A 21,642-nucleotide genomic window follows, 5' to 3' on the forward strand; every position below is an offset into this window, starting at 1 on the left:
TATAGGAAGCCACTGAAAGCAGGTGGGGACAGGAAAACGTGAATATTAGTAGCATATAAGCAATGTGCTTTCCTGACAGAAAAAGTAAGTTGCATGTGGTTATAGCAATAACAATGTTTTGAGCAGATCAAATCCTGAGTACACTTGAGCCTCTCCCACTTTCCTTTTACTAATGCAGCAAAATGCTGGGGTGAAAATCTGTCTGAATAAATGAAAAAAAAATGAATTACAGGCTATTTCCAAAGCAAATATGATCATATTATCTTCAATGCATATAACATCAACAACTAAGCTAACAGGAGTACCTAGTAGTGGGCCTGCTTTAATAAAAGTTTATGAATGATTTATCTGATTTGTCATTAGTACATTGTTTATGTGTTTCTACAACCCCCAAGATTTTGTATAATTGAGTCATTGGAATGAGCAGCCCCTCAATTTCTTTTTCACTATTAATTTGCTTGGCAGACTCTCTATTCTATACATCCTGAAAAGGTTAAGCTTCAATCCAGCCCCTGTCCAAATGATAACAAATTCAGAATTTATAAAATTTAATGAAGGATTTACTGTGGCATTAGTGTCTATTTAGAGTCACTTAGGATCCTGCCTATTTGACAACCTATCCAAGCAGAGTTCACAAAATAAACACATTCCAGTGAATTGAATATGCTACAAAGATGTTAATTGCTGTCTGGCCAGTGATAAAACAACTTCAATAAAAGTGAGTCTGAACATTTTAAGCTGTCACTGCAGACCATTGGTATCTACCCCTAGGACAACTATCCCTATACTCCTTTTTAGTCTGCACAGTCTAGAAATTTGTTAATGACATTAGCTAACATTTATCAAGAATGCTAGCTATATACTAAACACTATGCTAAGGCCTTTATAATTATCATAGCATGCGATTAGTACAACAACTCTATAGGGTGGGCATTTATATTATGAGGAAACTCCTCTATAAGGGAATTCAAGAGTTGAACTGATTTGTCCAGGATCCTATAGATTGTAAGTGGCACAGTCAAGATTAGGTACAATCAGAATAGTCTGGTTCTTTGATATCAACCACTTCATATGTTCTAAATACCTACATTAATTAGTAAGGCGCTTGGAAGTCTTAGAGCCTAGCTCAGTACTTGCAATACTGCTTAAATGCTGAAGTTGAACATGTGATTTGTAGTCAATACACTGGGTGTGATATGACTCCCATATTTCTTCCAATTGTGCAACTGCATTTAGCCTTCCCTCCTTTATTTGTAAAATGGAAATGTGAATGTCTACCTAACAGGGTTTTTGCAAAGATTAGTTGAAATAATACATGTGGAAGTAACTAGTGTCATATATGGCAAATACTAACAAATTTGTATATGTTTCCAAATCCCTTTGGATACCATACCATGAAGTAGCTGTCCATTTTTATCAAGGCAATAATGTGAGTGCTGTTCCTGAAAACATGTATATTTTAAAATTCACTTTAAGGCCCAGCCAGTGTGGCTCAGTGGTTGAGCATCGACCTATGAACCAGGAGGTCACAGTTCAATTCCTGGTCAGGGCACATGCCCAGATTTCAAGCTCGATCCCCAGTGAGGGCATGCAGGAGACAGCCAGTCAATGATTCTCTCTCATCATTGATGTTTATATATATATATATATATATATATATATATATATATATATATATATATATATCCCTTCCTCTCTGAAATCAATAAAAATATAGTTTTAAAAAATAAAATAAAATTCACTTTAAGGATTAGTAAAATATGGGTTTTTTCCCTTGTCCAATCCTTCTTTCAACCAAGGTTGTACTTATAGCAGGTAAAAGTTTAATAGTGAATACTTGATCACCTACAGAAGACACCAGTGTCCTTGATTTTTATCAGCCCCAATTGAGCCAACTGACATAGTCCTTACTGGTTTGGGCAAAGCTAGGATCAGTGAATGCCAGGTTTAGTCCTTCAAGACAATTTAACCACCCTCTTTTTTGCTATCTTTTATTTTTGTTTCTTTAAAGGAAACAGGCCCTAAAAGCAAAATAAGTGAACATTTGATATGCCCATATCTGATGCCCCATCCTGGCTGTCAGGAAGGTGCCACAGCTTCCATTTCAGAACAATGAAAGAACTGTTAATAGCCAAAAGAAAAAAAGAAGCCTACACATGCAGTGTGACTGTCATTTGCACTTCTTTGTAACAGTCTAGACATACTTTATGGACTGTTATCCAATGTGATAATTGGCAAGTAGGTTTTCACCCATGTACTGGGCTTACCTATGAATTATTATTTGTGGGTTGCATGCCATTATTGGTCTGCTTGCTTGTGACCTTCCTACATTTAACAGAAGTCTTGCTGTTCGCTCAGAAAACAGAGGTCTTAGAGGGTCGGCCCTGTGTAATAGGCAATTACTTAATATGAAACATTAGCTTGGAATTTATAGCACATAACTAGATGAGAATGTGAGTCCCATTTTTGAATTGGTTCTGTGTTTAGTTTAGAATCCGGTTTTGAAAATCATTTGGGCATTGATATTTATTTCAAAACTATTTCTTTTCAAAAATAAGTTAGAATTGTGTGGTTGACAGATTGAAACCTGTGAATGTCCAATCTGATTATTACTAGTGCATTTGTTACAAATTGAAAGATAAAAGTGACTGCCCTTGGAAAGCCAGTTTTTCATTGTGTAGTATTTTGTGCACCAATTACAAACATCAGAGAACTCTTTTAATCAGCCTGATATTTTTGCCAGCTTTTTAGTGCATCCAGATGTTTAATTAGCAGAGTTAAGAGGTAATGTGCTAATAGGAGACTGAGAAAAACAGATTGGTGAGAGAGGTGGTAGTGGCATCTGAAATCTATAGAAAATCTGTTAATATAATTTGCTGAATGAGGGGAGAAAGGAGGGCAGAAGGGGACCTCTTATTGAAACGAATCCACAGTTGTCATCAGTGAAAGAGAAATATGTATTCAGAGAAGTGGAAATCAGGGCAGAAGTACACTGAACAAACAGGGAAGGCAAGAAAGAAGCAAACTGCATTTTAAATCGAAGTAGTGTCTATGGTACATGGAATTTGAAAGGACCTCATGTGGGGAAAAATATTTTCTGGGTGCCCTAAGGCTACTGTTCCAACCACCTACTCTCTCCATGTCCCTGGCTTTCATTGCCCCAGCTGTGGTACAGCCCCCTCCAGCTAGGCGGGAGCAGGCCTGTCAGAGAGAGAGAGCAAGCACAAGAGCTGCATGGAACCAGTGCCAGTAACTTTCATCAGCAGCCTAAGGAGCCACTGCTCCGTCTGAGCCTCCGTATTCTACTGCAAGCCAAGAAAATTAGCATCTCTATATTTACCTCATTTTAAACTAGTATAAGCCAGCTATTTTAGATACCTATTTCTCCTAGTAGGCTCTGAGCTCCTGTAAACAGGAAAAGAGGTGTTTTATAAAACTCTTTGCTTCCCCAAGCACCTGATGCAATGTTTTGCACCTATTAGATTCTCCATGGTCTCCCCTCCTCCCATAACCCCTTGCCCCACATCTTTCCTCTACCAAAGAATAAAGCCTCTATGTGATTTTTTTCTTGGGATAAATGTGGATTCAAGAAGAATCCACATGAGCATACCAATTTCTATTTTGAATTACCAATTGATAAAATATTGGGAGAATTTTTTTAAATACCAATAAATTACCCTGGCTGGAGTGACTCAGTTGGAGCATTGTCCTGTGCACCAAACTGTCTCGGGTTTGATTCCCGGTCAGGGCACATACCCAGGTGGCAGGTTCGATCCCCAGTTGAGGTCCTTACTAGTATGTGAGGAACCAATTGATGTTTCTCTCTCACATCGTTGTTTCTCTCTTCCCATCTCCCTTCCTTTCTCTTTAAAAAAAAAACACACACACAAATTCAGGTTAGTGAGAATTTGTTAATTGTGTGCTCATACTTGTACATGGTGTTAGAAATTCAGAATAATTATAAGAGAGAGTTGCTAGCCTGGAGGATGGTCTTGCTGAGGAAAAGGAAACTTGTAAAGAGTGCTATCTCACAGAAAACGCTATTCAAATGCTAAACAATGTAATAATACAGCCCACAAATGCTAGAGAAATCAGGAAAGAAAAATTTATGAACAAAATAACTTGAATTTTACTGATGTGCTATATAAATTCAGAATGAGTGATCATTCATGAGAAATGTGGATTTAATAGATTCTGAACTCATATATGGACAGTTATTTTTGACTGTATTCTATATTTTTCTCCATTTGTGCTGATTATAAACTATGTTGCTTCTTTTTAAGCTAAATTTCAACACTTTCTTTCCAGATGGTTTGACGGACTGTGTGGACCCTGATTGTTGTCAACAAAGCAACTGTTATATAAGTCCTCTCTGTCAGGGCTCACCAGACCCTCTTGACCTCATTCAGCAAAGCCAACCCCTCTTCTCTCAGCATACTTCAAGACTCTTCTATGATCGAATCAAATTTCTCATTGGCAAGGACAGTACTCATGTCATTCCTCCAGAGATTTCATTTGACAGCAGGTATATGTGTATTTATTTTATTTTTTAATGAACAGTGGTCATGTTTTCCCTGAAATGTGAAAGGAAGATATTTTCTAATGATCAGGTTACTTCCCATTCCACCCAGTCCACATTGTTATTTTTTAGGCTTACCTGGGATGTTCATGCCCTTACAGATTAGTTAACAGAGAGATCTCATTTCTAGAGATTCTAAATCATAAAAGATAGGCGCGCACACACATGCACACTTAGGTTGTGTATTATGTGTAGTGAAGTATAGATGGGTCTTTTAATGACAAAAAAAAAACACAGATGGAAGTATAATTTTAAAATTCACTGTTTAGCCTCTGGATTGATCCCTGAAAACTTCTTGAATTTCAACAGCTAGACTTTGAGTTTTATTCCATGTGTAAAATTTTCCATATGAAAGAATTGAGTGAATTGGACTTCCTAACATGAAATGCAAGACTTGTGAAAATCTGTCTTCTATGAAAGCTCAAATGCATGAGTTGTCACTCAAGATCTGAGACCAAAGTCCAACCCGTTAGGTGAAGAAAGTGTTTTTAAATTGCTTACTTATTTGAAGTGTAATAACATGAATTTGCTCATTGTTATTCTCTGCTTCATCTTTAGCAATGACATATTTTACTCATTAACACTAGGTATAAGCAAGTCACTGAAGTCAACATTTCTGGTCTCTTATATTTGTCCTTCTTTGTTCATGTCACAAGCTGATATTTCACTAGCTTCTAGACTATTACAAATAGGAGCTTAAAAAATAAACATGGAAACTATTTGTCCAGGAGCTTCAGTCTGCACCTCACACACTCAGTTGCATCCTAGTGGATGCTATTAGTCCCCAATAAAAACTCAGACAAGAGGTCATATTGAAACCAGTGACAATATAAGGAAATTAAAACTCACTTTAGACCTACACACAGAAGAAAAAGGGCGGGGGGAAACATGTGCATGCAAATTTAAAATACTGAGTGTTCTTCCCACAGATTGTGTACTACAGCTGTTATTGAAACATAAATCTTATTCATTATTTTTATTATTGTGACATTCTGACCTTTTAGGTCTCTGGCAGAACCCAAAACCCAAATACCAGTGCATCATAATAAAGGCCCTTTCTTCCAGGGGATCTAGTCAAAGCTTGCCTTTTGCCAAGAGACTCGGTCATTCCCATTGTGAAGCACTTCTTCCAACTTGACAACAACTCTGGGGTAACTTTTGAATAGGCTACAGTAAAAGTAATTATTTAGTTAGTGGAGATTTATTTCTTGTACACCAGATGAACAAAGGGAACAAAAAAGCAGCCATTATTCCCATTTCCATATGTAAGGTAATGTTAAGTCATCAACTCTGTGGCTTTCTCCATTCATAGAGAAGTCAGTCCAAAAGGAAATAACAACCTCCATGATGTGGTGCCATATTAAAAGACTCACTGAACTCAAGTACAGTGATAAAGTCAGGACCTGAGAGAGACAGAAGTCATTGTAACCCAGAGCAGGGTGTTTGAGCAATAAACTTAGAAAAGTGAGAAGAAACTTCAACCCCTGCCATTCAGCTTCATGCTTCAGTGGTTCTCAGCAGCTGCTCACCAAGTGAACAAACCTATTACTTGCAGTGGTTAATGCCCTCCTGGTTTGATGAGTTTTCCTCATTCTTTTGTAAAATGTTCCAAGTTATCATTTGGCTCTGCAAGTCACATTTGAATTCAGAATGACAGGTCTCCTCCGTCCAGTGGTCTCAGTTATTACAGACACATCTAATCTGTCAGAAAAGGTATGGGCCTTTTCCAAGGGAAATAGTTGAGGACACACAATCTAACTATATTTCATCTAAAAATCAGCACATGCAGTGTTACTCTAGGTAAAATAATAAATCCAGCTCTAATCACATATATAAATAATCATTGTCACAAGCTCTTACATCTACATAGTACATAGAGTTTGCTGAGCACTCAAACATACATTATTTTCTAGCATCACAATATATCTGTGAAGTAGGTATCTGTATTGGTGTGTTTTATATATGAGGAAACTAAGGTTCAGAGAGATTAAATAACTTGCCCAACACCACACAGCCAGTGAGTTTGGATTGTAACAACTCTTGTAACCTTTTTGTTATACTACAGCTGCCCAATTTCAACTTGTCCTTAAATAAACCTGGTGACTTAGATCAAATGTATACTAGACAAATGGCATCTGTGTCGACACAAGAAACATAAAAACCAAGTGATGTTTAAAATCCCAGTTCAATCTAATACATTTTAATGACATTATTTATAAACTTCAAACCTGTGCTAATGAACTTCCTCTTGGTATAGGAACACAATTGAATGACTGGTAAAGTGGGTCTTTTATTGAGCACTTAATATGTGTCAGGTCTTGTACTAAGTTTTTTTTTTAACTTCTTTATTGATTAAGGTATTACATATGTGTCCCTATTCCCCCTTTACCCTCCAATCCCCCCATTCATGCCCTTACCCCCCCCCTGTTGTCTGTGTCCATTGATTAGGCTTATATGCATGCATATAAATCCTTTGGTTGATCTCTCCCCCTTACCCCCACCCTCCCCTACCTTCCCTGAGGTTTGAGGTTCTGATTGATGTTTCTCTTCCTCTGGATCTGTTTTTGTACTGAGTTTTAACGTGTGTTATCTCATTGAATCGTACAAAAGCCCTATATGGTAGGCACTGTTATTATCCCCACATGTCAGGTGAGAAAATAAGAACTGAGATGTCAATTATGTCTTTTGCCCCAGGTTACAACCAATGAGTGTCATAGTCACCTTTTGAACCCAAGCAGACTGCTACTTAAAGCTGATTCTAAACCACTAGGCTGAGCCACTTTGGCTACTTAGAAGGCTAGCTGATGACCTTGAAAGGACTTATGGCCCTTATTCATCCCTAACTGTGGAGTGGCTCTCCTCAAACTGCTGTAGAACACTTATGTGCCATAATCAGGTGAATCACTCTGCGTTTTTGCTTTTGCCATGTAATTGAAAGATAGCTGGGTAGGCAGATGAAGAAAGCAGTGCCAAGGGGCTCATTTGCCTACTGGCAAAACATGACCCACGCAGATCACTTGCGGCTGAGTGTTGCCACCATTAGAAGGCTTTGGAGCTAAACACAGTGGCAAGGACACAAAAAGGTTAAATAACTGTTCAGCCTTGTGCATCCAAGTGAGACTAGACTTTCTTGTTCTGAATTTGCTGCATTGGCATGTGAAGCACATGGAATGTGTGCCCCTGCGCCCCATGATGGTTCATTGTAACTGTGAACATGCACCCTGCCCACAGTGGAGTCTCTAACGAGCCTAACTCAATTACCATTTTTGCTAAATACATTTTACCCTGTAGCCTTTCTTTTTTTCAGTCTCATCCGAACATGACTACAAAGTAAACCACATATTCTGCATGCTCTGTATGACTTATTACTTTTTAATAATGTAAATAGGTGAACAGAAGCATTATTGATCTTCAGTGTCTAAGCATTTAATCACCATTAATAATGTAAAAGGTTTTTATAAATATGTAAAAACAAGAGTACATTAAACTAAGTGACAGCACTAATTTGCAAAGCCAGACATTTCACTTGCCATCACTAATGGAGAAGTGCGTTTAAAAAACAAAATCTTACCAGGGTTACTGCAACCGCTGACAGCAAGGTCTGGCCAAACTCATTTGTCTGTTTTGTATCCATGAGAGGCTGATATCCACATCAATCCATGTCAAGTGTCTACATCAGAGATTGCTTAATATCAGCCCACAGATGTATTTCGTTTGGCCTAACATTTAGAATTAGGAAATTTAATAGAAAAAAATGGAATGTCTTGCTTGTCTAGAAAATTTACAAAGTTTGACATCTCTGGGCCCATAGACATGGCATAGGTGCTCTGAGCTGAGAGCAAGCTCCCCTCTGGATTGGATGGGATATGCCTCTCTAGCTCACCATTCACTGTCTTGACACCTGGCTCACTTCCCTCACTTTCAGTGTCATGCCTGGCCCTGATGGCATTTGAGTTTGTAACCTCTGGACTACAGAGCTTCTATAGTATTCCTTGGAACGACCTCTAGTATTTATTTGTTTTCTTTCTGGTCTATTTCCCTGAGAGTCTTTAAAAATCCAACCTTAACTTTTTACTGAATTTTTGAAACTTTACTACATTGGTTTAAAAAGAGAAAAAAGTTATCACTGAACATGAACTAGAAAATACATCAATGAAACTATATTTCCCCTTTTATTTTACTGGGATGCTTGTGTACACCTCGTGAATAAGTTGCTGTACACTCTGCCTCACATCTTACACTAATAAGCTCCCCCAGGGCAGTGGATTTTAACCTATAGCATCTTCCATCCCATCAGTCATGACTTCACATAATCCAGGTCCCACCATAATAAAAGCAAAATGTTCACTTTCTATGAGCAGGATGTGTATATTGAGAAATAGTTGACTATTATGTTTATCGCTTAGAATAAGTTTTAAGAATAATTTAAAAATCTGAACATTTACAGCAATGCTGCTGGGTGCAATCATGGCAGCCTCCTGTGCCCACTCCTGGTAGAATGCCTACCCTTAGTTGAAAAGTTCTAGAGTTGGGACCAGACTCACTATAGCACTAAACACATAACAGCACTCTTAATAGGATACACAACAAAGAGGATAAACAGGATGCTAGGTTTCTTCTACCTAGTTCCTATTAAGCTGCTATATTTCACTTTCTTACACCACACTGGGATGTACAATATTAGCTCTGAATTGTTTTAACTGTGATAATCTTGAATTCTGTGAGGACAAGAACCAAGTCTGATTTGTTCTCTCCTTGTTTTGATTACCTATCACTGTGTAGCAAACTAAAGCATAATAGAGTAAGACAATTTTCATTATTGTATTTTATGATTCTACTAGAGGCCCAGTGCATGATTGAATCATGCACGTGTAGGGTCCCCTACACGCTTTCGCTTTCCATCACAGGGGAGCTGGGTATCTGTCCGCTGGTGCCTGAGCAGACAGGCACCCACTCCCACGCTTTTGCTTTCGATCACAGGGGAGCTGGGTATCTGTCCGCTGGTGCACCAGGCCTTTCAGAAGCCTCCGGCGCCGGGAAGGCTTCTGAAAGGCCTGGTGCCTGAGCGGACAGGCACCCAGCTCCCCCACTTTTGATGGTCCATGGTGGGACGTGAGCTCGCTGCCCCAGAGGCCCCTTCTGTGCCGCAGCACAGCCATGGCACAGACGCTGAGCTCGAGCCGCCGCTGGCGACGCGAGCTCAGTGTCCTGCCGGCCCAATCGGCCACCCTGGCCACCCCGAGTCCTGCCCCCCCCCCGTGCCTCCTGGCCAATCATGGACATAGTGAAGGTACAGTCAATTTGCATATTTGTCTATTATTAGGTAGGATGGGTCAGAAATTCAGATAGGGTATAGCCAGAATGGCTTGTCTTTTCTCCATGACATTTGGGATCTCAGCTGGGATAACTCATATAGCTGGGGGTGGGAGTGGGAGTGGGGGCTGGAACAGATGAATAGCAGCCATGAATCTCTCTTTCCACACAAAACCTTCTTACTTGGGCTTCATATTAACAGGACAGCCTGCCTTGGGCTTGTTAGAGCTTTTACACTGTGGATCAGGGCTCTAAGAGGGAGTGTTCCAAGAGACAGGAAATGGAAGATGCAAGTCTCTTAAGGCCTGAGTCCAGAAGTTTTAAGAGTCATAGTTGTGCTATATATTGTTAGTCAAAGCAGTCACAGAGCTTCCACAGATTCAAAGACCTAAATCCCACCTCTTGATGACAGAAGTATCAAAGGATTTCTGGCCATCTTTAATCTACCATGCTACTGTATCCCCAGATCCTTAAACAGTACCTGGCAAAAAGCAGGTGAAAAAAAGGAATGAGTGAGTGAGTGGCTTAGTTGTAGTGATATTGAGGTACCCTTCTCATATTTGCTAAGGAAAGAATCATTTTGGTTGCCTAGAACATAAAGATTATATTAGGACATCAAATAAGTCAATTTCAAATGTACAACCAGACTAAAGGTAAGATTACTGTTCTCCAGTCTAGCTGGCATGGCTCAGTGGTTGAGCATCAACTTAGGATCCAGGAGATCACAGTTCAATTCCCAGTCAGGGCACTTGCCTGGGTTGTAGGCTAGATCCCCAGTAGGGAGCATGCAGGAGGCAGCCGATCAATGATTCTCTCTCATCATTGATGTTTCTCTCTCTTCCTCTCCCTTCCTCTCTGAAAGCAATAAAAATATAAGAAAAATAAATTTTAAAAGATTACTGTTCCCCAAATAGTATAGGAACAAATTCCTAAAAGATGAAGTGATTATACAACATTAAGAAAGTATTCTTTTTTTTTTTAATTTATGAGGCATGTCATCACTGTCAGAGCCTGCCCATAATTGACATCATTTATAACTTTGTATAAGCATCAATAATCCTCTCTGCCTTCAGTGAGCTAGATAATCAAAATTTAGAACTGAGAAAAAATTATAAAATAAAGAGCGATATCAGGAAATCAATAGGCAGACTGCTGTTAACTGGCTCACTTTGGTATGTGTCATTATTTTGTCTCATGAAAAAAAAAACAAGTGCCCAAACAAATTTGGGCCCTGCAAACACCTTCAGCATGGAAATCTTGGCAAACTCTGCTTACCCAAGCCTTCACCCTCCTTTATTACACTCCACTCAATAATAAAATCTTGAGTTACTCTCCTGATTATTCATGATACCTGGTAACAGCCATAATTACTTACCACAACTTGTTTAATAAAGCATGCTTTTCTGCATTTAGTTGAGCTGAAAATTTATACCATTTTAAATCTTGTGAATAGCAAAACGAGTTATTGAATCAGACTGGGGTTATGGGGAAGGTTGCAAGAAGATGGTTATTGCTGCAGAAGCTACTGATCTTTTTTTTACTTTATTTTTATTGTTGACACTATTACACATGTCCCCATCTCCCTCCCCTTTGCCCACCCCCACCAAGCCCTGCTGCTGATCCTGAATGCAGAGACTAGCATTCAGAATGATCATACTAGACAGATACTAATTACTGTTTTTAAAAAATATGTATTTTATTAAAATGTTAGTATTTTCAGAGTAACCGAGGAGTTTAACTCCCTCTAAAAGAGATACCAAAATCCTATGCTATCCCTAATCCTATCTAATAAAGGAGTAATATGCAAAGTAACCATCACTCTGCTTCACCCACAAGCCAAACCCACCAGCCAAGCAGGAGCAAGTATGCAAATTAACCCAACCAAGATGGCTGCAGCCACGGAGCAAGCAGAAGGCTTGGGTTTCCCTGGCAATGGAGGAAGCCAAGCTTTCTGCACACCCTGGCTGGCCCAGGCCTCCACTCAAGGCTACAAAGTTTCAATTATAGAAGATAAATGAATCCCAACAAAAATGGTGGCAGCCACAGAGTTGGAGAGAGCAGAAGGCTTGAGTTGCCACTGGCAATGGAGGAAGCCAAGCTTCTGCAGCCCTGGCCTGCCTTGGACTCGGCTCAAGGCTACAAAGTTTCAATTACAGAAGATAAATAAATCCCAACAAAAATGGCTGCAGCCACGGAGTAAGCAGGAGGCTTGGCTCCGTTCCAGGCTACAAAGTTTCAATTATAGAAGATAAATAAATCCCAGATAGCAGGGCCTCCGCTTGGGTCACTGGAGGGCATGGCCAGCCTGCAAACCATCACAGGCCCCTTGCCTAAGCCGCCTCACACCCCAAGGGAACCCCCACCCTGATCCGGGACACCCTTCAGGGAAAACCAGCTGGCCCCCACCCGTGCACCAGGCCTCTATCCTATCTAATAAAAGAGTAATATGCAGATTGACTGTCACTCCAACACAAGATGGCTGCCCCCATGTGGACACAAGATGGCCGCCACAAGATGGCCAGCAGGGGAGAGCAGTTGGGAGGGACCAGGTCTGCAAGAGAGGGCAGTTGGGGGCGATCAAGCCTGCAGGGGAGGGCAGTTAAGGGTGACCAGGCCGACAAAGGAGGGAAGTTGGGGGTGACTGGGCCTGCAGGGAAGGGCAGTTAGAGGCAAACAGGCTGGCAGGGGAGCAGTTAGGCATCAATCAGGCTGGCAGGGGAGTGGCTAGGCGGTGATCAGGCTGGCAGGCAGAAGCGGTTAGGGGCAATCAGGTAGGTAGGCAGGCGAGCAGTTGGGAGCCAGCAGTCCTGGATTGTGAGAGGGATGTCTGGTGGGATCTGGCCTAAACGGGCAGTCGGACATCCCTCTCACAATCCAGGACTGCCGGGATCGGGCCTAAACGGGCGATCAGACATGCCTCGAAGGGTCCCAGATTGGAGAGGGTGCAGACTGGGCTGAGGTACACACTAGAGGCCCGGTGCACGAAATTTGTGCACCGGGCCTCTAGTGTAATATAATATCCTGATATCAACTCATTTTTTATAAAGTGATGAGGATTTGTATTCACTCATTTATTCAACAAATAGTTCTTGAGTACCCATTTAGTGCCAGAAACTGTGCAGGTGGGGGTAAACAAAAGAAACAGAGTCCCCATATTCACAGAAGTCCCCTTACATCTAGTGGAGGAGAGTCAAAACATCAAGTAAATACATAAATAACAAAATTAATTACCAATTGCAATAAATTCTGTGAATTGTGGAACATCAGGTTTCTAAGGGAGCTTAGAGTTAATCAGCTAAGGGGTCTCAAGTTCAACTGCTCTGATGAAGGCAGTCAGGCAACCTAAATGACTGTCAGACAAGAGGTATTCCAGCAAATGAGACAAAGTCATTGAACAATTACAGAAGTGAGACTGACCTGCACATTCTCAGCAGTAACTCAGAGATGGGACTAATTGACTCAGGTGAGCATGGAGTGCTGCTAAAATTGACACACACAGGAGACTATTGATGACTTTCAAAAAAAGTACAAAGCTTATTTAGACAGTGAGGAGCATAACTGTTTGCAAGAAGTTTCACCCTTTGACATTTAGGGCTATACATAATTTTTTCTACAATTTAAAATGTTTTTTTTATTAAACAAATGAATTCAAAGGTAAAAAACACGATCATTTAAAAAAATTCTCATTTACCACAATGAAAAAAAATTTCTACTAATATTGCTTTGGCATCATTTATAATGATAGACCTGACAGTTTCTATCAAGATAATGCACATTGGAGAAGACTGATCTTTTCACTCTTGAGATTTATGAACATTCCAGTGTTTACTTGGTTCATTTATTCATTCAGTGATAGGCACTTCCCTAGGCTCTGGGCTCCAGTTGACAAAGTGCCTTCCCCATATAGTCTAATGAGGAAGACTGACGATAATGAAAAAGGCAAATGTCAGGTAGTTCTGTCAAGTGAGATAAAGAACACTTCAGCCATTGTGGCCCAGTGGTTGAGGGTCAAACCATGAACCAGGAGGTCACAATTAGATTCCTGGCCAGGACACAGTAGGGAAGCTTGCAGGAAGAAGCTGATTGAGGTTTCTTTCTCTCATTGTTTCTATCTCTCAATCGCCCTCCCTTCCTCTCTATCTAAAATCAATATATATATATATATATATATATATATATATATATATATATATATATATATAAACACTTAGGGACAAAGAATGACCATTTTAGACAGAGTGGTCTAGGCAAGCCTCTCTGGGAGGTGACACTAGAGCAGAAACCTCATAGCATTCAATCTAGATGTTAGATGATCTTGGCATGACTGTCACCTGGACCCTTATCCAATAGATTGTCACACAAGCCGCAGCCTGGCAGTGACTTTTAGGTGCTCCCTGAATTAAGACACCACGACATTGTGTAAAATGGAAGGTGAGGCAAACCTTTCAAGGTATTACTACATTCTGATTACTGTACTAGATTTTACTGGTAAATGGATGGTGTGCCTGTCTTCCAGAACTGCATTGAAAAAACTTGAATACCTCAGACAAACTGAGCAACCTCTAAAAAGAGAAATCAGCAACAACCCTAGACCAGTGGTCGGAAAACCGCGGCTCGCGAGCCACATGCGGCTCTTTGGCCCCTTGAGTGTGGCTCGGCGTTAGAACCACTTCTTCAAAATAGACTCGCCCAGGCCAAAAACCGACTTCTGTGCGTGGGCCATGAAGTTTCAATCGCACTGTACGTGCGCGCCCGGCACGTGGTATTTTGTGGAAGAGCCACACTCAAGGGGCCAAGAGCTGCATGTGGCTTGCAAGCCGCAGTTTGCCGACAACTGCCCTAGACTGTTAGTCATAAAAAGAAAAAGAAAACTAGCAGCCTTTCATCAATCAGTGTGAAACCTAAAAGAGGTCAGATATATAGAAACCACTTACTGATTTGGAATGATGAAAGAGAAGAGGTACTAAAAGCTTATATTTTAGAAATTTATAAGGAAACATAATGTTATTGCAGTATTCAAGCATTCATGGAACTACCAGTTTCATCTGTGTACAGGTAACCCCCAGAAGGTCTATAACATAATCTTTGTAATTTTGCTGAAGTACAAATGTGAATCTATATGCTTGTATTTTACTCTTTCCAAAATCGGTTAGTTAAGGACCTCCAAGTCTATTTGCTTGTGGCAGATTTTTGTGTAATTTTCATCTAGGAATGTGGAATACATTATACCAGGTACATAACGAGGGATTGATAAACACACACTGCAACAATTGCTAAATACATAGAATAAAGTAAGGACTTGGGGAAGCTCTATCTAAGGCATCAGTGTCCATAAATCTATCTTGTGTTCACCTTTTTTCTAAAGGGATGCACTGCACATGACCTGCCCACATTCAGAAAATGAATCCAAGTGTGGCTTGGCTCAGCCATGTCTCCTTATGATTCTATTTGTCTTCCCATGTTGCTTTGCCTGAGTAAACTGCCTTTGCTTTTCATTTCTGCAGTTGTCCTAAGTGGGAAGTGAGATGGTTGCTACTTGCTCATAAAGTACTTTGATATCATTTATATGAAAGGTGTTACGTGTGTGAAGATGGGATCTCCTGATTTTCAGACAATTGTTTTGTCTAATGCTAAAGTTCAGGAAGCACATGTTCAAGACACATTTGAAAAATTACAAAGTGCTGAAGGTTCTAAGATTTATAGTGCTGACTAGCTCCTGAAATCATCAGTCAATACTTAAAGGTACCAAAAAGAAAGAATGTGTGACTTTAGTAAGTTCTTTGCAGATGCTCTTAAGCAAAGAATAAAAAAAGAAATCAGAGCACAAATCTTCAAAAGCTGTTCAAGTGCTTATTTGTGATATTTTGAAACTCAGCTATTCTGAGATGCTTAATAATTGTGATGGGTAATACCGGTAGCTATCCACAGATTATCTCAGTGTGAACAAATATTGTCTAATATTTTATCAATCTTACTGCTCATTTAGATTTAAAATACCAAAGGCTCAAATCCTGACCACCTACTTCTTAGCCATATTGTTTACTTGCAGTGTCTCTAGCTGGTTCTATCATCTAAATGCATCCCTAGAGAGGGCAGAATTAATTCATGTTTGAGGAGAAAGACTGAGTTGTAGCTCATCTCCCTCCACTATACACCCTGCACATAGAAAGTGCTCAGCAATTGGAAAATGTCTACAGGAAATTATGTCCTCTGGATAGCACCATCTTTGTAGGTGGGCACTTGCTTTTCATTTGTGGCCACATTTTTCACATCTTAAGAAAGATCTATTTACAGGTCAGGCTCCTTAGGTTCCAGGTCAGCTCAAGAGCCCTCCACCACTCCACCAACTTCTTAGCTATGTTATCTTGATCAATTTTTTAACCTCTCTGAATCTGTTTCTCATTTTTAAAACAGGGCTAATAGTTGTACCTACTCAGGATTAGGTTGATATTAAATGAAATAAGATACAGAAATTGCCTGGCATAGCACCTGACTCATAAGTGCCTAATAAACTTTTACACAAATGTATACATATATATTATATATACTTAATAATTATCAGGGTACATAATTGAATATAATTTAAAAAGTGAGTTCAAAAGGCAATCTTTTTATTGGGTAACTTTTTGTTATGGAGTCTTTGTGAGGTGATTGAGGATAAGACAGGGAAGAACTTTCGATAAGGCACAGATGACAACAAGAACAATTCCGTTTCTTAGGAAAAGTCACAACGGTTATTACTAGCAAGCCAGAGCTAGAAGCAGTGTGGACAGAGCTAGGCCACCTTTTTTCCTCTGTGAAGGGAACAGTCATCCATGGCCAGGCTACAGCCAACAGCACAGACTTTCCCTACATTTAATGACTATCCCATTATTGGAAGGGCAGATTCACACAGAAGTGACAGGAAAGGTTAATGAGGCTAATAAATCCCCATAAGGCTGATTACAAAGATAAACCATCTGAGTAATGTGTAAAACAGGCAAAAACAAAACAAATTTAAAAAAGAAAGAACCAAAAAACTTGAGACTGTTTAAGAGTTGCAAAGGCTTATAGGACAAATATCTCAGGATTCAAATTCTGGACAAAAATAAACATGTGTCTAAATGAAACAAACTGGCACTTAGTCCTGAAAATGTGACTGTGTCGTCAGTTTTCTTATTGCTTCAAAACACTTGATCTTTTTCCCATTACTTTGGGGATCTCAGGCATCCAAAGCAAGCTTACTTTTGACAAGCAATTACCAGGGCAGATGGGAAAATAGCCACCCTACCTCAGGGTGAGTGCCCCCATTTTGTTTTACTTGAAACATCACTAGCCATGAGGAAAATAATTCTGCTTAAAAAGCTATCTGCATTTTCAATAGCACCACCTGTCCCAGAGCCCTAGAATGTTGATGGGTAATGCTCCCAGCTGCTTTTAATGTTACCCATTTGGTAGGTATTATTTATTTGGGCTAGTGACCGACTGAGTAGGATTAAATCAGCCTGCTCTATTTAAGTAAAAACTAATGAGATTTTATTGGGTTTGCATAAGAACATTCACTGCATTCGCATTTTCAGAACATTGAAAACAGGTTTAAGCTATAACTTGAAATGTTTTCATGGTGCAGTAATAGCTTAGGTAGCGTATGTCAAAAAACCAGTATCTGTTGTGTGGAAGCCCCTCAAATATCTGAATGCAAGAATCCTTAAATGTAATAAATTATGAAATTTAAAATTGTCATTATATGGTAATATATAAAAGAATAATGGGGTTAGTGTTTATAAAGTAAGCATTTGAGGAGTACTATTCATTCATTCCTCTGAGTCACAGTGGTGCTATTTAATTCCCTGAAGTAGTCAATTATCAAACAAAACTCTTATGATGAGAAAGTCATAATACACAACCGAGAATGCTGGCTTCTAATAACTGAACTGTAAGACATCTGTCACACAGGATTCTCAAAGTAGTCTCTGAAACCCTTGAAGCAGTACTGTGAGGGTAGGTGGCAAATATCTTAACTTCATACAAAAATATTTGAACGGAAATTCTCTGAGCACACAGTGTGTACACCAGACACTGGGAAGGATGCAGAGAGGAAAATCACACAGTCCTTGCCATAGACTATCTAATAGGGAGGACAGACAGATACAGAACTCTCACCCAAGACAGGCTATGCCTAGTGCAATAACACGGATATGAGCACTATCTAATGAGAATAATATGGGTGGGGAAGAAATTGACACTTATTTGGGACAGACAAATCAGGTTAAAACATTTTTCCATTTTATAATCACCGGAATTGAACAGACCCTACAGTTCATCTTTTAGTCCAACTGCCACTTTGTCATGACAGTTTCAACATGACTCTCCAAACTAGTTTTACAAACCATTTCCCAGAGTGTGTATGAAGAGTTAAAAAGTCATTCTTCACAGATTGCACAATGGTAAGACTGTGAACCAGTTGGTGACTTGTCTACCTTTATATGGTTTATGTCCCCTGCCTCCCTCCTCAGTTCATACATTTGAATTGACTAATTATGTACTGGTCTTGCTTTCCCTAAAGCAGTGGTTCCAAATTTTAGAAACACTGGGTTGGGGCAGCAGTCTGTTTTATCAAGCCTTCCAGGTGATCTGGTGCAGGATCAAGTTTGAGAACCAGTGGTCCGTATGAGAGAAAGATAACCAGGAAGGACTGAGGACCAGCACCACAGTCCCAAAATTACACTCAAGAGAAGAGTCTTGATTCATCACATTTTGGCAGGGGATAAGAGGACAGCTTAAGCCCTTTGCCCCAACCACTCAGGTATATGCATTCTAATAGGGACCTGAAGCAGCAATGCTTTAGTCCAAATAGCACAATCTACAACTCGCTCTAAGAAGCCAGCAGGAGAAGATGTCAGGAGAACCATCAAACCACACCCCCTCTGCAACAGGTTTATGTTCCTTGGAGACTTGAACCAACTTACAGCTCATGGAGGAATTTACAGGGCAGGATTCTAACACTAGTGAGCAGAGGATTCACATGGCCTCTCCCAGCCCAGTCCTCTTTGCTAACTCTTGACCAGAGCTGTCACCTGTGGAAAGGAGTTCATCTGTTCCCATGGAGAAAACCACCTAACCTGCCCACCAGATGCTAGATCCCCTGCTGGCCAGGTCCTCGATTTTAAATGTTACCCTTCAAAAGTTGCTTATGCTCATGTTAGCAACAAAATCAAATAGCTATAACTTTCCCAGCCCTGACCCTCATTTCCTTAAGAAAGATTTTAATCAGAAACACAATGCAGTAAATTACATCTTCTTTCAGCAATTTAGTTTTCAGCCTTGTTTTTCAACTCAACTTTTGTGCTTGATGTTAATGTTTTTGTGTGAGGTGCTGAATGAATATTGGAAATTTGACAAAGGAAGACAAAAGACAACAAATAAAGGAAGAGGAGAATGGAACCAAGAGTTTATTGAAGACTGGGAATAATTTGACTATGCTATGAAAATAGCAAATACAAAATAAATTAGACCTTTTGAATCAGAACTGTCTAACAAGCAGCTTGTTAGTTTAAATAAGGCTCTCAGTAAAGTGTAGTCTGACTTGCATTTTCCATGATGCCCTATTCTTCAGACCAAGCTCCAAACACCAAGAGGATTCAGCATTTAAGTAAAGGGAGAAATAATTCCTTTGGGGTTGTTGCTTTAGCATAATGACAGCAAGTAGACAGTTTGGCAGCAGCCTGTATTCTCCAGAGAACAGGAAAAGAGACACTTGTGAGGGGTGATTTCCCCCAAACATGTTTTTAAAGTCACATTGGGTATGTCTATCTAAGTTCAAGTTCACATTCTGTAACCCACAACAGCAGGGAGAGTTTCGTCTTTATAAAGCTTCAAGGAAAACAAAGCATCTCACCCATGTCTGAATCAAAGAAGGAAAACCCCAGGCAAAGATGGGATACCATTCAGGTTATTTCAAACAGAAAGCTTGAGTTCACTTGCTTCCCCAGGCTACTCCAGCCTCAGATGACCCTCAGAGAACCTTCATACATATTCTTGGCAAGTATGGTATATTGTGCCACTTGTTCAGCTCAACTGCCATTTTGTGAATTGGCAGAGTACGCGAACATACACACACCAACAAAAAAGACAGTTACACTGAGAACTTACCTGCAATATACATGTGCAGGGCCCCTCCATGACAGCACAGACACTAGCTTCTATCATCTGGTTTGAAAATTCCAGTAGAGTCCTGTGTATTATTTAATTGAAAAAGTTTCAGAATAACATTTCCTTGAAGGATTCAGACTCATGTTGAGGCTAGTTTGATGTGGCAAAACTTTAAGAGCTCAAGATGTTTCCCCAAGAGAGATGAAGGACAGAGACTCTCTGGGAGAGGTGACAGAGATGTGCCACAATGGTAATGATGAATAGCACAGAAAGCAGGATTGTGGTACTACCAAAGCCAGGCCCCTCACCATGCACACCTCAGTACTTAAGCAAGGATCTAACCTAGGAAAAAGATGAATTATACAAGCTGACTTGGATATGAGAAGCATAATATCAACAGAATATATAAATGGGGGTATTATATTTTAGTGGCTGTGTGAATCAGGAAAAATAAAGCAGATCCACAATTCTGAAGAAAATTGAGTTCAGAAGCTGGGAGTTCACAAAATGGCAGTTGAGCTGAACAAGTGGCACAATACACCATACTTACCCAGAATATGTATGAAGGTTCTCTGAGGGTCATCTGAGGCTGGAATAGCCTGGGGAAGCAAGTGGACTCAAGCTTTCTGTTTGAAATGGAGAGTTTGCCTGAAAAGAATTTTCCCCAGGTTTCTACATGCAGTGCCAATCAAGATTACTGAAAATGTAAAAAGAATAGTTTAATACTGTCCCAAAATTTAGATAAATTACACTGACATAGGATGACTGATGTTGGTCAAAGATTGTGATAAGTACTAGTAATCAAGAAATAAAAGGAGCTAAGAGTTATTCTTGTGAAAAATGGATGACATGAAGTGTGTAAATAATGGGAGCAAATGCAGCAAGACACAGAGAATCTTAAAACATTTAAAATCTAGTACATTACAAAGAGAGTTCAATGCTGATAAATGTAAAATAAGTTTTTATGGGGCTTTATCATATGCTGTGAGTTGGTGTGATCATAATATATGAAGAATAAAAAAGTAGGGGAGTTAAAAGATAAGTCTGCACATTATTTATGACTGATGAAGAGAGAAATGAATGAGAAGAAGAACAGGTAGACAATGTCTTGAATAATGATGACTTTGATGAGTTGTTATCACACAAATCTGTGTGCTTCATAAAATACGATGAATACTAAAGAGCAGAAGAATCTAAAGGCAAGTCTACTCAGAATGAGATACTGAATGAAGGGAGAGAGGAATACAAGAGAAATGCACAGACTAATGATGACTTTTATGAGACTTTCACTCACCAGCCTGGTCCTTCATAAATATAAGCTGTATAGAAAATAAAAGAGCAGCAAAGAAAAGAGGTCTGTGTCTGTCATAAAATATGAGCAAATAATGCCAACTAGGCTTGACAAAATAAAAAACAAAAATAATTGAGCCTAGTACAGCTGTGGGAAGACACAATGTCTAAATTAATGTGAACAAATAAAATGAGCAAGGGTAGAATTGTCTTCCCAATAGGGAATCAGTGACCACCTAGGTATGCATTATTGTTGCAAACGCCACCTTGTTAACTGGTAGAGCCTTGGCAAGTTCACAATTACGTCCCACCACACCCCTCAAAAAGCC

At 39.7% G+C, this 21,642-nt stretch overlaps 1 protein-coding gene across 3 annotated transcripts in view; it reads left to right on the forward strand.

Annotated features, from left to right (window-relative positions):
• TENM1 (teneurin transmembrane protein 1) overlaps positions 1-21,642 on the forward strand; it is a 665,414-nt gene that overhangs the window by 484,638 nt on the left and 159,134 nt on the right. For all 3 annotated transcript variants that reach the window (XM_028135671.2, XM_054717981.1, XM_054717985.1), the window contains exon 15: positions 4,309-4,525. In XM_028135671.2, coding sequence (XP_027991472.2) covers positions 4,309-4,525 — 217 coding nt within the window. The remainder of the gene's footprint in view (positions 1-4,308; positions 4,526-21,642) is intronic.

Source organism: Eptesicus fuscus, chromosome 1, assembly GCF_027574615.1.
Source record: "Eptesicus fuscus isolate TK198812 chromosome 1, DD_ASM_mEF_20220401, whole genome shotgun sequence".
NCBI lineage: Eukaryota > Metazoa > Chordata > Mammalia > Chiroptera > Vespertilionidae > Eptesicus > Eptesicus fuscus.